The sequence below is a fragment of the Nipponia nippon genome, unplaced genomic scaffold (genome assembly GCF_047370975.1).
Source record: "Nipponia nippon isolate SJK-2023a ecotype South Korea unplaced genomic scaffold, ASM4737097v1 scaffold_11, whole genome shotgun sequence".
Classification (NCBI taxonomy): domain Eukaryota; kingdom Metazoa; phylum Chordata; class Aves; order Pelecaniformes; family Threskiornithidae; genus Nipponia; species Nipponia nippon.
In genome coordinates this window covers 11823951-11845092 of record NW_028262302.1, presented here as the reverse complement: position 1 = coordinate 11845092, position 21142 = coordinate 11823951, and the positions used below count along the sequence as shown (strand labels likewise).

The 21142-nt window shown below is 37.9% G+C and overlaps 1 protein-coding gene across 4 annotated transcripts in view; it reads left to right on the top strand.

Annotated features, from left to right (window-relative positions):
* The window catches only part of GALC (galactosylceramidase), a 42599-nt gene that overhangs the window by 9817 nt on the left and 11640 nt on the right, over positions 1-21142 (top strand). For 2 of the 4 annotated variants that reach the window (XM_087747460.1, XM_087747463.1), the window contains exons 7-11: positions 11763-11893; positions 17187-17342; positions 18871-18995; positions 20244-20371; positions 20821-20910. In XM_087747460.1, coding sequence (XP_087603586.1) covers positions 11763-11893; positions 17187-17342; positions 18871-18995; positions 20244-20371; positions 20821-20910 — 630 coding nt within the window. Of the gene's footprint in view, positions 1-112; positions 208-5614; positions 5743-11762; positions 11894-17186; positions 17343-18870; positions 18996-20243; positions 20372-20820; positions 20911-21142 lie in introns of all 4 variants that reach the window. The other 2 variants (XM_087747461.1, XM_087747462.1) reach the window with 2 other exon arrangements.

Sequence of the window (21142 nt, the reverse complement as noted above, 5' to 3'; positions counted from 1 at the left end):
TTCCTTGTTCCTGCTTCAAGGCTAAGAAGCAATGGCATTACCTCTTCTTAAAAGGAAATAAGAGTTAAATTGAGTGTGTAGAAAAACTGCTGAGGTTTTTTTTTTTTTTCAGAACTCAGCAAGGATTGGATCCCATCTGCTTAAAATTAGTCAATTAGTGGCTATTAGAAAAGTTTCAGTTCTTACAGTTTGTGTACACTGGATGAGGTTAGTCACATCATTTGTCCTTGACAACTTCTGTAGTTATTTTGTTCAATGATTAGTTTTAGTAGAATGATACAGGAAATGGCATACAACAGTTAAACTTGACATTGCAATAAGAGCAAAAAAGTATCTTTAAGTATCTTTCATGAGGCTGGCATATATAAAATTCTGCCTACTCCTGAAAACTGAGAATGTTCTCCTATAAAACGTTTCCATTTAAAATTATATTTCATAGAATCATAGAATCGTTAACGTTGGAAACGACCCTTAAGATCATCGAGTCCAACTGTTAACCTGTCATTGCCAAGTCCACCACTAAACCATGTCCTCAAGCACCACGTCTACCTGTCTTTTAAATACCTCCAGAGATGGAGACTCAACCACTTCCCTGGGCAGCCTGTTCCAATGCCTGACTGCCCTTTCGGTGAAGAAGTTTTTCCTAATATCCAACCTAAACCTCCCCTGGCACAGCCTGAGGCCGTTTCCTCTCGTCCTATTGCTTATTACTAGGGCGAAGAGACCAACTCCCACCTCGCTACAACCTCCTTGCAGGTAGTTGTAGAGAGCAATAAGGTCTCCCCTCGGCCTCCTCTTCTCCAAACTAAACAACCCCAGCTCCCTCAGCCGGTCCTCGTAAAGCTTGTTCTCTAGACCCTTCCCTAGCTTCATTGTCCTTCTTTGGACACACGCTAGTACTTTGAATGTCCTTCTTGGAGTGAGGGGCCCAAAACGGAACACAGTACTCGAGGTGCGGCCTCACCAGTGCCGAGTACAGGGGCGCTATCACCTCCCTGGTCCTGCTGGCCACACTATTTCTGATACAAGCCAGGATGCCATTGGCCCTCTTGGCCACCTGAGCACACTGCTGGCTCATGTTCAGGAGGCTGTCAACCAACACCCCCAGGTCCTTTTCTGCCAGGCAGCTCTCCAGCCACTCCTCCCCCAGCCTGTAGCGTTGCATGGGGTTGTTGTGACCCAAGTGCAGGACCCGGCACTGAGCCTTCTTGAATCTCATGCAGTTGGCCCCGGCCCATCGATCCAGCCTGTCCAGATCCCTCTGTAGGGCCTTCCTAGCCTCCAGCAGATCGACACTTCCACCCAGCTTGGTGTCATCTGCAGACTTACTGAGGGTGCACTCGATCCCCTCATCCAGATCATCAATGAAGATATTTAGCAGGACCAGCCCCAGTACTGAGCCCTGGGGAACACTACTCGTGACTGGCCGCCAACTGGATTTGACTCCATTCACCACCACTCTCTGAGCTTGGCCGTCCAGCCAGTTTTTAACCCAGTGCAGAGTGTACTTATCCAAGTTGTGTGCAGCCAGCTTCTCCAGGAGAATGCTGTGGGAGACAGTGTCAAAGGCCTTACTAAAGTCCAAGTAGACAACATCCACAGCCTTCCCCTCATCCACTAAGAGGGTCACCTTGTCATAGAAGGAGACCAGGTTAGTGAAGCAGGACTTCCCTTTCATAAACCCATGCTGGCTGAGCCTGATCCCCGGGTTGTCCTGCACGCGCCATGTGATGGCACTCAAGATGATCTGCTCCATGACCTTTACCGGCACTGAGGTCAGGCTGACAGGCCTGTAGTTCCCCAGATCTTCCTTCCGACCCTTCTTGTAGAGGGGCATCACATTTGCTAGCTTCCAGTCATCTGGGACCTCCCCGGTTGACCAGGACTGCTGATAAATGATGGAGAGTGGCTTGGCAAGCTCCTCTGCCAGCTCCCTCAGTATCCTCGGGTGGATCCCATCTGGCCCCATGGACTTGTGAGCATTCAGGTGGAGGAGCAGGTCAGTGACTGCCACCTCTTCAACAACTGGGGCTTCATTCTGCATCCTATCTCCATCTCCCAGCTCAGGGGCCTGAAAACCCTGAGGATGACCAGTCTGACTATTAAAGATAGAGGCAAAGAAGGCATTAAGTACCTCTGCCTTCTCCTCATCCATTGTGGCAAGGTTACCTTCTGCATCCAACAAAGGAGGGAGATTCTCCCTGGCCCTCCTTTTGTCACTGACATATTTATAAAAACTTTTTTTGTTGTCTTGATCGGCGGTGGCCAGTTTAAGTTCCAGCTGCGCCTTTGCCTTTCTGATCTTCTCCCTGCATATCCTCACAACATCCTTGTAGTCCTCCTGAGTCACCTGCCTAGAACGCAGAATTAGATGAATACTCTTATAGCTGTTTCCTATGGTTTGTGCAGTGCTTTGACTGACGGAGGGCAGGAAGTACTGGCAGAAAGCTCTGTGCTGGTCATATACCTTGTACAAAGAAAGAGGAATACCTTATATCCAGCTTTATGGGTTTCTTGTTAACAAATATGTTAATCAGCCATGTATTTTAAACTGATTTACTGGGTCCACTGCCACCAGAGTAACTTAGTTTCCAGGTCTTATCACAACTTAGACTAAATTCTGTTATGTATACTTTACTCCACAACTAATTTCATTAAAGGTATTTTCTAGACTTTCACTTTTGTAGGCTGCTAGGCCCTTAGTTCTTTTGGACACAGAGGTTTGGCACTAGAATTTTAGAGTGACTTACAAAATCCCTTCCAGAGAAAAAACAAATACACTGAAGTGTGACACAGCAGGGTATCTTGGCATCTATATCAAGGTGTCTTGTTTCTCTGGACATGTTAAGTAACAAAACTCTGGTGGATGTGTAGGTGATTCAGATTTTGCTAGTGAAGCTACTTAAATCCCTGCCTACACTTGTTCAGTGGGTGTGCTTAGAGTCCTCTTAAATTATCCTATCCCAGTGTGTGTTCAGTATAAACCATAGCCTAACTTTTTTTAAAGCTAGGAAATGAGTTCATAGGATGCTCTCTTTATTGCAAAAAACCCTCAGGAGCTAGCATTTTTGTGTTATGTTTGGCTTCGGGCAGTGTGGGTTCCAGGCTTCTCTTCTTCAAAAAGAAAAGCGGTTCACTAATTGGGTGTAGGCTAATAGAGAAATCACTAAGGGTAGTAGTAGTCTCCTAAAGGATAATCCTAATCATAGGTAAGTTATGCTGGTAGGGGAGGAGGGGAAAATGGGGGTGTGTGGGGACTTCAGTAGAAATCTCTCGTTCTTCAGTATGTATGTTATAGAAGCAAAACCAAACAGAACTGAAAACACTTGTTTGCAGGCTGGAATAAAATAATGGAAGTAAGATGGAAGATATAGTGAGACTTTTTTTTTTTTGAGCTGCAAGTTTTATTTCTTCACTGACTAGATATTATGTTGCTTGGAATACCTGTGAGACTGCACCCTTTGTAAAAAGAATCATCAGAGAGAGAAGGCAGATCTTACTATAAATAAAATGCTCATTTTATTTCCCTGTATCACTGATTGGCTATTTTTTTTAAAACTGGTTTCCTGGCTTTCTGTATATCTTGTAAGAAATAGAAATGTTCTGTTTTTGCTCAGTCCTCTGTCATGTCACCTGGAGGCTTTCTCATCTGTTTGTCTTCGCTTCCTAATGTGGGGAGAATGAATGTGGAGAACAAACTGTTGAGTGCAAGTGTGGCATTCTGCTTGTTAGCTTTTTAAATGCCATTGAATTGGGACTAAGCTTTTGGCTTCTAGAGCTAAACGTTTAGTTTAAAATTTGGTCTTAAAATCACCCAAATATTAGCTGAAAAGTGTCAGCCTTCCCTCCACTGTATGTTAATTGATATAAGGCTTTTTAACACCATTCATTCTCTTACACTCTGCAGTGTCACATGGCATCTATTTTCTAATCAGCACGATAGTTCTATTTGCAGTCCACCATTTCAGAAAAGGTCTATTTACTGAAGTGTGCTGTTGCACACCAAACATTTTCTGTAATGTCTGACAAATACAAGACATAGATAAGCTCTTAGTTATCTTGCTACATTTTTACTTGTAAGAAGTTATTTTAGTTACTTCATCCACTAAGGTGCTAGTTATGTTTCTTATTAAGTAGAAAAAATGAAAAAAGAAATGATGATTCTATTGCTTATAAATTCTTATTCAAGAAGATTCTATTCTTCCAATTATATTTTTAAATACTGTCATCTTAAACTAACCCTAAAATTTAAGGAGTGTCTGTATAGAAACATGAATACTGGGTGCAGGGGAGCCATTCTGCATACGTTGTTATGGAGTGCATTTTGAGTGTCTACAGTTCTGTGTCCTTGGTACTAATCTTTCAACATGGAAGTTTTGCAGTCTTTCTAGTCATTTTGTTCTTCTGAAATATCTCTATGGTTAGAGAGTTTTTTCTGAAAGTCTAGCTAGCTAGAAAGCTTTAAATTGCAAGAAATACTGTAAGTATTTCTACCATTATGAATTTTTCTTCATTATGCTTCAAAGGCTTCAAGCAGCTGAACAGAACTTCATTGCTACTTTTCTTAATAAGTTTTATGTCCTTTAGACCTAGGGTTTCATTGTCACCAACATTTGGACTTTGTGTTGTGTCCTTATTTGACTACATGTCAAAACAGAAATGTTCCCTGGTCTCCTTCACATTGCTGGAGGGCTATTACAAGAAATTATTTAAGGATTCATGTCTACTGATCTTCAAATGGTTGGAAAAGTCTTTCTTCTGCATGCATACATACAGCACATAGTATATCATTCTTTTATATCGAATATTGAAAAAAGGATTTTAGACTGTGGACTGATGTCCTTTTTCAGATGCAACTGTATGTGGAAGCTGCTGATCCAGTTTTATGCATTACATTCCTGAAAATCAGTAAGACATATGAGAGCCCAGTAGTGAATAAACTTAAATATCAGATGCTTACAACATCAAGGATTTTTTTGTAGAGTAAAATAGCCTGTGAAAAGAATACTCAGGTGCTTTTCACTTGAAAAGGATAGATGTTTGGCAAAGATTTTTGTTCTTGTAGAGAACTGTATGTTTAGAAGGTCTTTTCTATTTTAAAACTTCAGTCCCTGTTTTCTCAATATATATTTTTTGGGATCAGGTTAATTTTCACTTCTGATCACTTGTGGAGGTATGTCCACTTCCACATTCCAGCCAGTCATCATTTTTAGATCAACTTAACATGACTGACTTTATGATAAATCCATTACTCATATGTAATGAACTAAATGCGTGCAGTGGATGGAGTCAGTATGTTGAGAGTGTCTGAGTGGAGTACACATATGCACATGGGGTGTCAAAAGTAGTCCAAGTTATGAGAAGCCAATTTTTGTGTAATGGCTATCTAATATCATAGATATTCCTTCAGTGTTAAAAATACTTACCATTAACTTTGTCTTAGTTATCATTATGGCTCTCCTTTGAGAAGTGAGAACTTCTCTTATCCATCTTGGTCTGAGGACAAATGCTTCCACCAATGACTCCTACAGTTCTTAAATTGTTTTCAGTCTTAAATTTTTATGTCACCTGGTTGATGAAGGCTGTACTTTAAGTGGTGTTATCTGTTACTAAGGTACTTCGACAATCTTTGGACAGACTGGGTCTAAGGAACATTGGCATCATCGCTGCGGATGGAGATTGGAACATTTCAAAGGAGATGATAGTTGATCCCTATCTTAATGATGCTGTTGAGGTAGTTGGGTAAGTGTGGGAGAAGGGAGGCGTTTTACACATTGCTTATTGCTTCATTTCTATAAGTAAGTCTTCATCTCCATTTTGAGAAGTCATATATTCTTATTTCATACTTCCTAGCAATTCCCAGTTTTGTCATCATCATGTACACTGGTGACTGATTATTCTTTCCTGTCTTCCACTCTTCTTTCAATTTAGTACATGTGTAAGGTAACCTTACCACTCTTCCATCGTTTCTTTCAAGTGTTCACTTGGGAGCTAGGTTTTAGGCTTCTTATTTTAGCACTAGCGAATGACAGGAGACTAATAGCTAATCTGCATGTGCATCTTCAAAGTCAGAAAAACCTTAGGACTGAATTCTTGGTCTGCAATCAGTTTTAATTTCAGGGGCACTTGAACTTTCATACTGGAACTTTCCATGCTTGCAGTGTTCCCTGTTACATGTCCTTTGCTTGAGATTTTTCTGGTCATGTCCTAAAGCTAGGAGTTTCTGTTTGTTGCTTATATCTGATAACAGATAGTATTAGAAGCGCACACACAGATAGCAAAGTAGAAGTAAAAACAAGCATCCAAAGTTTGTTTTAGTACAACCATCTCAATTTTAGCAGCTAGGAATGCCCGCTGTTGTGGTTCTAGCAAATGGCAACTTGATTGTTTGCCTGCACTCTTGCTCCATAACACACTTTCTTACTACCTTGCTTCTGTCAACTGGCTTGATACTTATTCTGCTGCTCTTGCTTTCTTGGTAATCTCTGATTTCTCAAAACCATAAATAGGTTTTTAAAAATTATAGCATGTTCCCAGTGGAAATGACCTGTAAGTGTATAAATTGTTCACTTGTGTTACATTTGGTAATTTGCTTAACTCTGTTTTTAACCTTACTGTGATAAGAACATGCTTGTGGACACTAGTGTACCATTTATCCTCATCTATACGTAAGGTGGTGTGATATGCTCATAGCCGTTTAAACTAATGCATGGTTCAAAGGTTATAGCAAGTCAGTTAGGCAGAGATTTTATAAAGAAACTGCTTTCATATGTGTTGAGCTAGTAAACACTGATCACCTGGAAGTGGCTGCCTGAGAAATACCAATTATAATGCCAGCATTGAGTTAACTCATTTGATTTAAAAACTTATAACTTTCTTAGGTTAGGCAAGACTGGCACCTCAGCAAGTTATAGCACATTAGGAAATGTTTTACTTATGATTTCCGTGCCAATGAAACTTGCAGAATGAATGCACTGAGTGTGTATGGTTCTTATTTCTTTAAGAGCTTGACAGAATTAAGGGTTTTGTTTGTAGCCTTTAGAACCACAGGCGTGTTTTAGTTGTTCTTTAAGGTGAAAGTTCTTTTTGTCAGAGGTTTTTCTTGAATGTCATATTGATTTTTCCCCAACTCCCCCATCCCTGCTGATCACAAAAAGTGATGTTAGGAGAATATGCCTGTGCAGTACTGTTGTTATCTCTCAGGAAATTGGGGTTAGTAGAAAATGAGAACAGTATGTTTCTCAACCAATGTTGACTTTCAGGGACCAACTATCAAACAGAGTTCTTGCTGACCTAAAAAGAGATTTAAGTGTCTGTCCTTCAAATGCTCAGGTTCAGAAAGTTGCTAAAAGTACACTGTATCTGTATGTCTCTTAGATAACCGTGTCTAGTTTGCAAAATCTGCTAGTCAATCTGTTTTCCTAAATAGCCTTAAATTCTTTTCTCAGAAATCTTTTTGTGTACATTGTTCTGTAATCTCTTTTCAAGTATAACCCTTTCTGTGACTTTTTCTTAATTCTTCTGTTTTGGAATGGAAACCTGGGATTAAATATATATTGTTTTATTTAGAAATTATCAAGATAATTGGAATGATTGCTTTGGCATCCATCCACAAAAAGTAACTGACCTTTCCTTTGTGTTTCCTTTCATTTTCTTTTTTCCTTTCCTTTCTTTTTTGCATCAGGTAGTTTTTACCTTGATGTCATTGCTCCCCATGGAGCTTTATCCCTGCCTAAAATACCATTTGCAATCTGAAGCATATCTAAGGTAGATTTAAGGTGAAGTTTCTATGTCTGTTTTTTCCCTTCCATATTTGCCGACTGCTGGCTTGTGATTCGAAAGATGGAGGACTTCATATTTTCTCATTAGAACGAAGGCTACCAAGCTGTTATCATTCAGTGTGTTTCAATTTTATTGGCTGAAGGAGTGGTCTTCCTGAACATAGTGCTTGCCCTCATTTCATACCAATGAGTTGCAGCACTTGCCATTGCAAGCAGGAATTTTGTTAGAAGAAGAAAACAAAAAAGCCTTTATCTGTTACTAAATCAAATTACTTACCCAGTATTCATAAAGTGCTTGAAAACAAAGAAAAAAAAATTATAATTAGCTCAAGCCTTAAGGTGTGTTATGTTATGCTTCCTTATTTTGTTTGCAAGACCATCTTCACTACTGTCTTCTTATGTTATTTCGACAGATGCTATTTCTGTGTTTTGTATAGTATATATTAATATTTTTTTTCTCCCAGGATGTATTATGGCTCAGTACTACATCATCTGTGTTAGACATGGATTTTGTTTGCTGTGTTTAACAAAGCCTATAGACCCTATAGCTCTGTTTGGCAATTTCTTTCTCAAAGGCCTATATGCAATACACAATTAGACTTTAATATATTCCGCAATATTTTTTTCTGATGTTTATCTAGAAGTAGACGAAAATGTTTTTCCATAGTTCTCAATTATTTAAATTATCTTTTATTTCTAAGACATTATTAGTGGACAGTAATTATATGTTGTTTGGTGGGAAAAAAATCTGTCTTCATCAATTTTTATTTACCAGACAGAACAAATCATATTTTATTTCTAGTTGATGTAGCATGAGTTTTTTCTTATACAATGATCAAATAGCAGAAATGATTGCTGCCATTTCAAATTCCCTTTTTTTCATGTCTCCTCATGTCTGTCATTTAAAAAAAAATAAAAAAATCATGGTAAGTCTTAATGAACAAAGAAGATGGGTGACATATTTAAGAGCTATTTGTCAATGACTATGGCTTTTATGTAAGGGGTTCTTGTTCTGTTGATTTTTCATAGTTAATATAGTTGCAACTTTAGAGGAATCATTAGTCTTATGATCCAGGAATGCTTTTTCAGTTCAATACGAAAAACAAGTTCAGTTCACTGTTATTTGCTCTCTCTGAGGTAGAAAACATTTGCTGTAAGAGAGAAAGATGAATTGACTTGTCTAAGACTACGCTAAGCTGGTGGAAGAATAAAGATTAATTATAGAAAATACTGTCTTCTGGATTTATTTTATGATTTTGGACCATGCTGCTTTTGCTATAGTTTTAAATAGGATTTTTGTATTGCATATTTCAAAGCACAAGCTAGAAACTTAATTCTGGATCTATGTAACTGGTCTTAAGACATAATGTTTGTCTCAATTTAAAACAATAGATTTTACTGGCAGAACAGCCTTGTTTGTTTTTTGGGTTTGGTGGTTTTGGTTTTTTTTTTTTTGTCTTATTTCTGGGGATGTTATCTGTAATTAGATAGAATTATTGACTAATTCAGTTTGCACAGGACCTCTGGAGGCCATCTGATTGAACCCCCCTGCATCAAGCAGGTGCAATTAGATCATGGTGCTGAGGCTTGTTCAGCTTTAATATCTTCACAACCCCTTTGGACAACTTTATTCCACTGGTTTAACCATACTCATACTCTTTTCTTTTTTCTTTTTTTGTGTTCATGTACCTAACTGAATTTTTCATCAGTCCACAGCCTGTACTGTTGCAAGGGGTTATTCTGTCCCAGGTGTAGGACTTCGTGTTTGCATCTGTTGAACTTGATGAGGTTACCGTCAGCCTATTTTTTCCAGTCTGTTAGTTCCCTCTAAATAACAGCCCTCCTTTTTAGCATATAACCATTGTTGTGGGTTAACCCAGGTAGGCAGCTCAGCCCCACACAGCCACTCGTTCAGTCCCCACCAATGAGATGGAGGGGAGAATCAGAAGGGTGAAAGTGAGAAAACTTGTGGGTTGAGATGAAGACGGTTTAATAGGGAAAGCAAAAGCTGTGTGTGCAAGAAAAGCAAAATGTTAACTTCCTGAGTTTTATTAAAGACATCAAACAGTATTGGCCCTAATAACAGCCTATGAGGACATCACTAGCCATCTGCACCCTGGGTGAACTTTTCTATCCACCTTGGTGGGAGACTGCTAAAGTCAAGGTATGTGACATCCACTGATTTCACCTTGCCCTCACAGGTAGTCATTTTGTCATAGAAAGCAATTGTGTTTGCCAGGTGTGATTTGCCCTTGGTAAATCTATGCTGCTGTTCCCAGTCATCCTCCTGTCCTTCTTGTGCTTGGTAATGGCTTCCAGGAAGACTTGCTCTGTAACCTTCCTGGGGACTGAGGCTAGATTGATGGGCCTGTAGTTTCTCAGATCCTCCTTCTTGAAGACAGGCATTAAAACTGTTTTTCTCTAGTCATCAGGAACCCCCCCTAATAGCTAAATACTTTAGCCATTGTATGTATGCTAAGTCTGCAAACCAAATACTGCCTTATTCTGATGCAAGATGTAACAGGAAAATACAGTGCAGAAGTAATACTAACATTGTGTTCAGACAAAGTTCTTAAGACTTTGGGGCAGGAAATCTTGATGTTTCAGGCTACTGTCAGACTGCACATAGGCTAGTTCAGATTCTGATCTGTGGAAAGCAAAACCTTACAGCACTGTTTCCTGCAGGTAGTGTTGCCTGTTGGAGAAGATTATATATGCTAGAAATATACAGAATGATTTGAAGGTAGTTAGGCATTTGATGTTACCTGAATTTACAAGTACAGCAAACGCTGTTTAGGGGACCTCTGGACTTCAAGAAACTACATTGTTAGACTGGGGCTTACGTGACATTTTAAATTTGTTTCATTGACTTTCAAGGCCTTAAAATGTCTATAGGGAAGTGTACAGTGGGTGCAATTTTAAAACTTGAAATAAAACACAGCTGAGTAATAAGGTGTGTATGTGTCTGGGTTTTTTTCTCATTTCTTCTGTTGGTTGTGTTTAGGAGGAGCTGATCTCATTTGTGTGGCTTCACTGTTGAACTGAAATAGTTGATTAGTAGGGATAATAGGGGCAATCAACTCCTTTTCTTAATTAGATGTTTACTGTGCTTTCACAAAGTTCATAAGTTATAATTCAATTGTCCTTGCCCTGTATGTGGTCCTTGTAGCCTCTCCCTCAGCATTGTAGCATAGAATCATAGAATGGCTTGGGCTGGAAGGGACCTTAAAAATCATTGAACTCTAGCCCCCCTGCCATGGGCAGGGATGCAACCCACTAGACCAGGTTGCTCAGGGCCCTGTTCAACCTGGCCCTGAACACTGCCACGGACAGGGCGTCCACAACCTCTCTGGGCAACCTGTTCCAGTGCCTCACCACCCTCTGAGTAAAGAATTTTTTCCTAACATCTAATCTAAATTTCCCCTCTTTCAGTTTGAAACCATTCCCCCTTGTCTATCGCTATCTGCCCTTATAAAGGGTCTCTCCCTCTCTTTTATATAAGCCCCCTTTATGTATTGGAAGGCCACTATAAGGTCTCCCCGGAACCTTCTCTTCTCCAGGCTGAACAACAGCTAAGTGGCTGATCTGCAAATAGAGTATCTTGCATGAAATGTGATATGCTTCGTCTTTAACTTTATCTGCAGTTTTGTGTAAGAAAATAAGAGCCGAATGTTTTTAATTTTTCCTTTTGTTGTATACTTTGGGGTTTGGCATGGTAGAGGAAGAAGGTGTCCTCCTTTGACAAGCACAAAATACCTTCAATCTATTACATTTTGTTTGGTTTAACAGTTGTTGTCCAAGTTGTAAAAACAAGAATTGGAACATGATTTGTTTTTGAAATATGCTCAAGTAGTGCTGAAGAAGATGCTGCCTTTCCCAGTATAAATTTTTGACAATTTGAAAAACATGTTTTTTATTTGTCCCTTCTCTCTGTTCTTTGCTTTTTTTTTTTTTTTTTTTTTTTTTCTTCTTTTTCCAAAGCTGTTGAGGTACACATTGGATAAGCATGGTCTGCAGCAGGTGAGGATCATAGCCAGCGATAGACTGTGGGAGCCCATTTCCTTTGTGTTGCTGCTTGACTCTGAGCTCCACGGAGTGGTCGATGTGATTGGGTAGGGGGTTCTCTCTATTTTTCTTTCTTGCTGGTTTGTTCATAGCTTGTCTTCATCTTGCTTATTTGTAAGTAGCACAGCCAAAGCCTTACCTCTCTATACTCTTACTTGCAATGAAAGGATTGATACTATAATCTTTCTTAGTAACCCACATCAAATCACGTGGGCTGTTGTCCTGGTGACAGCCTTAACCCTTTAATTGAATCATGAGTCTCCTATCATGTGAAAGATTCCTGTTGGCTGTGGTTGCACTTTTGATGAATTGAAGTTTTTTTGGACAACCCTGTTTATTCTGAGGGTTGTTTTGGTTCCTGTATTTCATATGCAAAAAGAGCTTTAGCTTTACAGCTTTGTATACAGCCTTATATTACTGACTTCCACTGGTCTGTTACAGAAATGGTTGTGATCCAGAAATGAATTGGGGCTATGATTCTTTTTCTAGTCACAATAATGTCTTGATTCTTAGTTCCCATTTTGTTTTGATGGGAAGGTTGTGTTTGGAAAGCATGCAAACAGCTGACTTGTTTTTCTAGTTCTAGGTTTCATCATATGGTGCTAATATTTTGCAAAAGTAGTAGACTAAATTTGAGATTGATTACTGACTTATCTGCTGGATGGAAATGTGTGTAAGACTTGCTCATTAACTTTTCTTTTTACAGTAGCTCTAAATCTTAATTATTAGGTTCCATAAACTTGCCTGACCCAATCACATGCTTCAAATGTGGCTGTTCCTTGCTTCAACTTGAGTCTTTTTCATTCATCTTTATATATCTGACCCACAGGAGGTGTAGAAATGAAGGCTTTCACTCCAAATACAGATAGGCAATCAGTGCCCCCCCCCAGATCAATCCCTCCCCCCGTTCTGAACAAAAAAATGTATCCTGACAGTTTTTTGCAAGTGGAGTCTTGGATCATGTATAGATCAACAAGTGAAAGCAATTGTGAACTCACTCTGACCGGATGCAAACCCACTGTCATTACCGTGATCCCAACATAGTAAGCATGCTTCCTTTCTGGTTTTTGGCAGCTACAAGTATGCATCTAGAGTCAGTTCCTGAAGCTCAACTGTTTTTACGCTATCTCAGTAAGTTGTGGTTGCTTAATTCTTTGCAAGTCTAAGTTTTACATCCCTATTCTGATTAAGTCTTAACAAGGAGATGAAATACTCTCTTGTGTAACGGATAATCAGTTGGCTACTGGACATTTAGTGGTGCTCATAGAATCACGGAACCGTTAAGGTTGGAAAGGACCTCTGAGATCGCGTCCAACCTGTTAACCTAACTGCCTGGTCTACCTCTAAACCATGTCCCTAAGCACCACATCCACACGTTTTTTGAATACTTCCAGGGACTCTGATTGCACCACTTCCCAGGGCAGTCTGTTCCAATGCCTAACCACATCTTACCATGGTATCTTAAAAAAAAATTGTTGGCTTTCTTTTTTATTTGAAAATATAAAAAGTATTTCAGATAGCCAGGATTTTACATGAAGGTACATAAAATTAGTTTTGGGCTTGGTAACCTAATTTGTGATCTGTGAGGTCTCTCATCAGACAAGCTGGATGGGAGATTAGTTAAAGCTGCTGCTTTTGTTTTATTTTGCACTATTTGCATCCAGGCTTCATCTGCAAGATACTGTAGTGGCTAGAAATTAGAGGGAGCCCTGAAGACACCCTGTAAAACTATTAATAGATGTTCACCTGCATAAGAATGACCCAGGTCACCAAAGCTCTTTATAATGTGATATTTCCAAACAGCTTTTCAGAGCTATTATGGTTGCATCAATTTTACCAGTGAAATTAAGTAGAATGAATTATAAGCAAGTGTTACTCCTACTTTGAACACATTTAAATTACATCGTAGCTCTTGAAAACAATGTTTTTCAAGGATGGGCTTGCAAATTCCACAGGTACTTATAGGAGTACTTTAGATGAGCTACTTGACCTAACTATGCCTAGGTTAACAACCTAAGAAAAACAAGATGATGTTGTGACATTACTGCATGATGGAATCATGATGTGGTGCCTGCAGTAGTGGGAATTCAAACTGTCCCAAGTCCATCCCAGGCCTATGTGCGGATACAGAATGAGAGGTAGGAAAGACAGTGTTGTTGGCTGACAGCTTCTGTTTTCTAGAGATGTTCTTGAGAACTAGATTCTGAGGTTTTCATAGGCAGTGCTTTTCTGCAAAGCTTCATTGCAGTGATGGTATTACACAGGCTGATTTTTTTTTTAATTTCTACAGCCTTGTACTGATGCATGAGAGAAAAATGGTGGAAACCCCTGCTATTTCTATCCTGACTTTCCCCTTCCTCCCCTTTGGGTCATTGCTATATGCAAAACAAAAAATAACACAAAGTTTTTTTGTTTGTTTTTTAATTAAGTTATCCAAATGAAGTCACTGTGGGGAATTGTGCAAAGCAGCATTCGCAATCCATAAGTAGAAGAGCTTTTCTTAATTAATGTTACTTTCTTAATATATCTGATTTAGTTTAGCTGCCCTAGTTGGAATTACATTGCTTCATCATCTGCTGTATAAAACGCACTTAATCTCATAATAGTTAATATTTTAAAAATACTTTGTTACCACTCTAACAGATAGAGGCCTTGAGGATGAGCTAACCATCTGCTGGTTCCAGAGAGACTGAAAGAAGGGAACAATGAAAATACTTTTTTAGTAAATGACCGTGGTTTGAAGAATGCAAACACTAATAGTAACAGCTGTTGGTAAATTCTTCCCTCACAGTGATAAGAGGTTTAAACTTACGTGTCACTTTTGTTGCAATCCTGTTTCTACTATTCCTTTCATTACCCTTTCTTCACCAAGATCCATTCTTTTCCCCCATTCATGATATACATCACTTTTTCCTCTCTCTTTGCAATGGTGTTCTGTTATAGTGTGTCTGACACTCTACTCTTTTGAGCACAGAATCCAAAATCCCACTGCTTCTGCTGAAGCATCACATCTATAAGAACGATGTGTAAACTCTACTCCAGTTCATCTTTTCAGACAGCAAGAAGGGTAGGTGTTTAGGAGTCTGTGTTTTTTCCTGCAACATTAATCAGGATACTCAAGTCTCTCCAAATAGTAGCGGTCCTTGAGTGGACCAATTATTTTCTGAGAGTAATTGGAGTATAGTCACTCCTTTGTAGGAGTTTTCATTTCCAGTGAAGTAAAAAGATTGTTTTCACTACCGAAGGAGCAGAGCACGCTGTTCTGGACACAGCTAATCTCCTGACCTTTGCTGCACACCTTGTGTTAGTTGTTGAGGCTGTAGAGTGGCACAAGACATCTAAAAGAGGGCTGTAGTGTCATCTAGTGTTTTCTTTAAATATAAATCACATAGAGTTCAACAAATCCAGCATATACTGGGTGTGAAAGCCTTCACTGTAATCTGATAGCAAATGTTTATTTTGTGCGTTTGGGTGGGTCTTTTTAAAGTATACACTCTACAGTGCTATTAAAAGTTTAAACAATAAAGATTGGTGTACTTATTTTTTTAAAAAGTTAGTTTTCATATGGAATAAGAGTTACGCCCTCCTTAGTCATATCCTACTTTTTAAGGACTAATTTAGATATTAATGAAAGTAAAACAAAATCCCTTGGTTAACAGCAGTGCAAGTGAAAAGCAAATACAGTTTAAATTGTGTTCATTAACAGTAATAGGAATTGCATTGAAGAGCAGATAAAAATAATTCATTTTGCAACTGGTAGTGTAAATGTTTTACCCGATTGCATACCAATGGGACAAAACAAGAATGTTCTAAGTGTGTGGGCTTTAAGTGGAGCAAAGCTGCCAATAAAGATACACTGAAGGAGTCTGCTTCTAGAATCTGTTTATTCTCCCTGTAATTTTAATTCTGTTTATCATCCCTATTTTTTACAATTTATTTCCATAGCTTTAGTGTCTTTGCATTGAATTATTTCTCTTCCCTCTTATGCAAATAAAGGCGACCCTCTGTCTTAGTGCAGGAAATCAGAGCTCTGTAGATCTTGTTCCCATGTAATCTTATGTAAAGCGCTCTGTAACACCCCCCTGCACTTTTTTGTTTTTTAAAGTACAGCTTGTGTTCAGCAGGGATGACTCTTAGTATTTAAGAAACAGATCTTCAGGATATGGAGTCTGGAAAGACAAATTATTCCTTCTTTGCCTTGTCTTTGCGAGCTACACACTTTATGCCATTACAAAAACCTTTGCTTGGTATTAAGGTAATACTTGTGTTTCCAAGCCAAATGGGAAATATACAGTAGTCTGTACAGCAGAGAAGGATGTAGCTAAAAATTTCTACTATCTATCTACTACATTATCATTAGTGAAGCTATGTATGAAGGACTACAACACTGGGAAATGGCCCATTGTCCAGTAGGTGGAAAATAACGAAAAAAACCCAACAGTCAGCCTAGAAAAACTGGTATTTCTTATGTCTCTGCCACAAATTTATCAATTTGTCACATTTCAGGCTAATAGTAAAGGAAATATTTATTTATTCCTTCCCAGTGCTGATAGTTTCATTTTATATGTATTTAGTGTGTTCAGTGAGTGTGTTAAGTGAGGGGAAAATCATGACGCTGTTTTCTGCAAGAGATTTGAAAGGTTTTATTTCAGTCAGACTAATCTGGCACAGTGAATCAGTGTTGTGATTGAGTATAATCAGTAGTCTTCATTTGAGAGAAAGCATCTTTCCTCACACTAAGGAAGATCTTGGAAAGAAAATTAACTTTCATTGTATGTTTCAACTATTTTCAGTTTACACCTCTGTAACTTTTATAGTCGAACTAGCATGCCTTTTTGAAACCTGAGTTTATTAAAAAGGTGTGCAAAATTAGCCAAGTTCATGTTTAGATCCTAAGAGAGTCATGCAGTTAAGTTCTTCGTATAATGCCTACTACTGTGTCTTACTGTTGATTTTATAATTTATGGTTTTGTTTAAGATGGAGACAATACATGCTACCTTGCACTATTTAGCACGTTACAGTTATGAAAATCTTCAAGCTCAATTTCAGGATAAAGCTTTGCTTTAGCAAGGTGCAGAAATTGCATGATATATTTAATGCTAGGATTACTTATGCTGGTATGTATCAGAAGAAATAATATACTGATGCAAACACAATAAGCTACAGAATATTATAACTCTCTCTTGTTCCATTTTCTTCTATTCCATTGTTGCTATTCCAAAGAAAGTTTGTTTTTTGTTTTCAGTTTCGAGGAGATGAATCATTGCTGTTGTGTGTACTTCCAGGCTTTGATTTTTCTTGTTCTGCTAAGTGCTCTTTCTTTTTAAAATATTGTGTAGGGCTCACTATCCTGGAACAAAAACAGTGCCAAATGCCTTATTAACTAAGAAGAAACTGTGGTCTTCAGAAGATTACAGTACTTTCAATGACGAAGTAGGTGCAGGTTGCTGGGCTCGGATCCTGAACCAAAACTACGTGAATGGAAACATGACTGCGTAAGTGTTGTGCACTGTTGCTTGCTTTCACAACTTCGTATGTAAGAATTGTTTAAAGTACTATATAACACATCTATCTGCTATGGTAAGATAGCAGGTAAACTGAAACTCTCTCCACTGTCAGTCTGAATTCAAATATAGTAAGGTATGAAGTCTGCTGTCCTTACCTCTTTGTAGGGTAGAAGTCCCACAAGTTTTAATGTATTCTTGAGTTACTGTTCCACAGTATCCAATGCTTATGCAGCTGAGTTCAGATGTCTTTGAGACTCTGATATTTGTTAAAAAGAGAATGTTCTTAAGAAGAACTAGCAACATGAAAAACATTGGAGGAAAATAACAATAAAGCTAATTTACCTGTATTTTTCTTAAGGTCTTTATCAGGTTGTTTGTCTTCAGTTAAAAGTAGTTGGTACAGATGTAATTATCTAGTTTTTCCATACAACGTCTTTCTCAGAGTCCATTCTAAAACATGCTGTAGTCTTTTGATATGCTTACTGTTTCCTGCACATTTTCTTTCCAAACTGAAATCGGGAAGAAAGCTGTTGTATTCACTGGGAAATTACATAACTCACGGTTTTAGAAGAGAACAGAAAACATACTTCAATGTTTCCAGTGCAACAACTACTAGTGTGAAAAAGAAAAAAAAAAATAGTCTTATTAAAGAAAATGTAGGCATCAAGATGTAAGCAAAATTGTTCAAAGCTTTTAGATTTTATGTTACTTCATTTTGGAACAATAAAGAGAAATCTTTTTGTCTGAAATGCTTGAAACAGAGCACAGCACAAAGCACTTAGATACTTGTAAAAGGAAGTTTCTTGAGTCACCTGGTCGCTATGAATCTTCTCTCTCCTTCTCTGCAAGCTGAAATTTTCTAACAGATGAATATTTCCTACATGAATTCCTGACCATTCCAATTGCCTTGAGTTCCCTACGTTCCTTTTCTAAGTTTGAAACTCTGCAGAACAAGTTTAATGTGAGCAAGTTGAGTTTACAACTTGAGCTGTTTATTTTATGAGCACCTTTTTGTAGGATTTCAGGATCTCTTCTGAAATGTATATATAATGTGATAAATCTATGGCAATGACGTTAGAATGAGGCCTTTGCACTCATCTATATGCAATAGCAGAACAGCATGCCAGCTTTTGCTTCTACATAGCTCCTTTATTAAGCTGTATTTCCATACTTAGGGCGCACAGGTCTTAAGTTTCTAGCAAAAGATTTTCAGTGAAGACCAAATCAAAAGGCCTGAAGTAATTAACCATGTCAGTATCCTGACAACTTCTTGAAATAGCAAAAACTCCTGGAGGATGGCTGGTTAGAGTTGTTTTCTGTTTGTTACTTATATGGATAAAGGAAGGATATTTTTTTTTTTTTTAGTGGTACTTAACTGCTCCCCCAAACCCCTCCCCCCAAAAAGCCCTACCACCAGCAACAACTAACCAACCAAAAAAAAAACCCAGCCCTAATCTAATAATCTAATCTAATACTATCCATATGAATGGAGCAAACAAATCTGTTTTCCTTCCAGAACCATTGCATGGAACTTGGTGGCTAGTTATTATGAAGAGTTGCCCTTTGGTCGATGTGGATTAATGACAGCGCAAGAGCCATGGAGTGGCCACTACAAAGTAGAAGCTCCTATCTGGATTACAGGTAAAAAGTTTGCAGTTAAAAGTTTGGTGATATAACACAGAGTATAACTGTATTTTCTGAGGCCTTTATTTGTTTAATGTTTTTTTGTGTGTATTATTTTTTGTACAAAAATAAAGTAGTTTTGTGAAAAGTTTTGTGAGTACTTTAAAAAAGAAGAAGGAAAAAAAAAAGCTCCTTTCAATAGAAAGCAGAAAGATGTAACAGCAAGGGAAATCTTAATACTTGACCATTAGATACATCGGAAATGAATAAACTACTGCCTTTTATAGCTGTTACTATTAAAATATTTTGTTCTGAAGTGCCCATAAAGGTCAGTGTGCTTTCCTATTTCCTTTCCCTCTTCTTTTTTTAACCCTTAAGTAGACATTTGATACATCTCAATTTGAGAAAATGCAACAAAGAACCTCTATATTCTTGTCCTGGTTGAGATTCTTGGTTTGTGTAAGTCAGCATTTCCTTGTTCATGGGGAAAGGGGAGTATGTTCACATAGTGTCTATGGACATATGGATTCACTCGCTATTCTGTAGTTCTTCTGTAATATTTTACTGCTTTGCCACAGTTCAGTAGAGCAAGTAGCAAATGCAATGCCATAAAGGAGGAACAAGGCAATTGCCTTCATTTTTATTCTTCTGCTAGTTACCTGTATATGTAAAAACAGTAAAAAAAAATGGCTATACTGTCATATGAACAGTTCAGAACAACTGAACGGTTGTTCCTGTTTCTGTGTTGCTCAGGATTTTCATGATCTAGGTCATATTCTTCTTTGGTACTCTCTCTTATATGCTGAAAACCTTACTTATTTAGTTATTCTTCATGGAGATGCCCATCTGTGCTTTCTCTGGCTCAACTTTTACTTTATTTAAAAAAAAAAAAAAAAAAAGGAAAAAAGGCGATCTTTAGGAAAATCTAAACTATGATGAATATTCTGTGATGAATATTCATATTGCATGTACATGATTGACTTATACAGTGGTGTAATAGTTTTTTCTTCCTGTATAAATAATCACTATCATTTTAACTGTTTCATCTGCCACAGAGCTGATGTTTTTAATTGTGCCTTAGTATAATTCTTTAATCTCTCTTCTTGTATAGGTAGAATTTGTTTTGGAAATTCCATTACTTTCTTCCCAAAATCAAGTTTTTGTTGTGTAAGCATGTATGAGAGAAATATAATTCAGACTACAAATGGTATTATTTTTTTATTGACTTAAGTATTTTCTTCTGATTTTTGTTCTGTTTTGTCTCAGCACACACAACGCAATTTACACAGCCAGGCTGGTCATACTTGCAAGTAGACGGACACTTAGAAGGAGGTGGCAGTTTTGTAGCTCTGACAGATGGCCTAGGAAACCTTACCATCATCATTGAAACTATGGTATGTGCATCAGCAGTTTCAATGAACTAGAAAAGATAAAGGAAATGTCTTGTTATGAAGAACCTGTTTTGATTTATGTCGTTAATATCTGTGAATAAGTTCTTTGATGCTTGTAGCTTTCTTAGTGAGACCAGCAGAGGTCCTTTTTTCTATCTAAACTTTGAATAGCTAGTTGAATGTCACCTTTATATCACAAATTAGCTTTCATTTGATAACACAATCTGGGAGGAAATTAAATCATGTGCTTTTTTTAAAGCAGTATTCAAAATAAAATTATTAAACTGGTATAATTGCAGTTATCATTAAGATAACAGTGAAATAAATAGTTGCAGATTGATCGTATGCTGCTTTTTAAATTTCAGTTTATGCTGTATGTTTTTCATGAACATTGCTATGTGGTGCATTCCAGTAATGTATGTTCCTTCTGTTACATTTATTTTTTTGTTTAGACTCATAATCACTCTCAATGTATCAGGCCTCCACTGCTTCACTTCAGTGTGACACCTCAGAGAGCAACTTTCTACCTCAAAGGGTCATTTGTAAGTAAATATTGAATACATTTGATCAGTCTTGTAAAATGAATTGCTGTCCTTAGTGAAATACATGGAAGAAAATATCACAGGTTAGCAAGAAATTGGAGTTCTTTACCTCCAATAGGAGAGGCTGTTAGACACCTGGCAAAGTTTTAAGCATTCTAGTTCTGCTTCTACCATGAGACATAATGTCATAAATGAATTTGTAGAATTACTACCTTCCAGTCTAATCATCTGT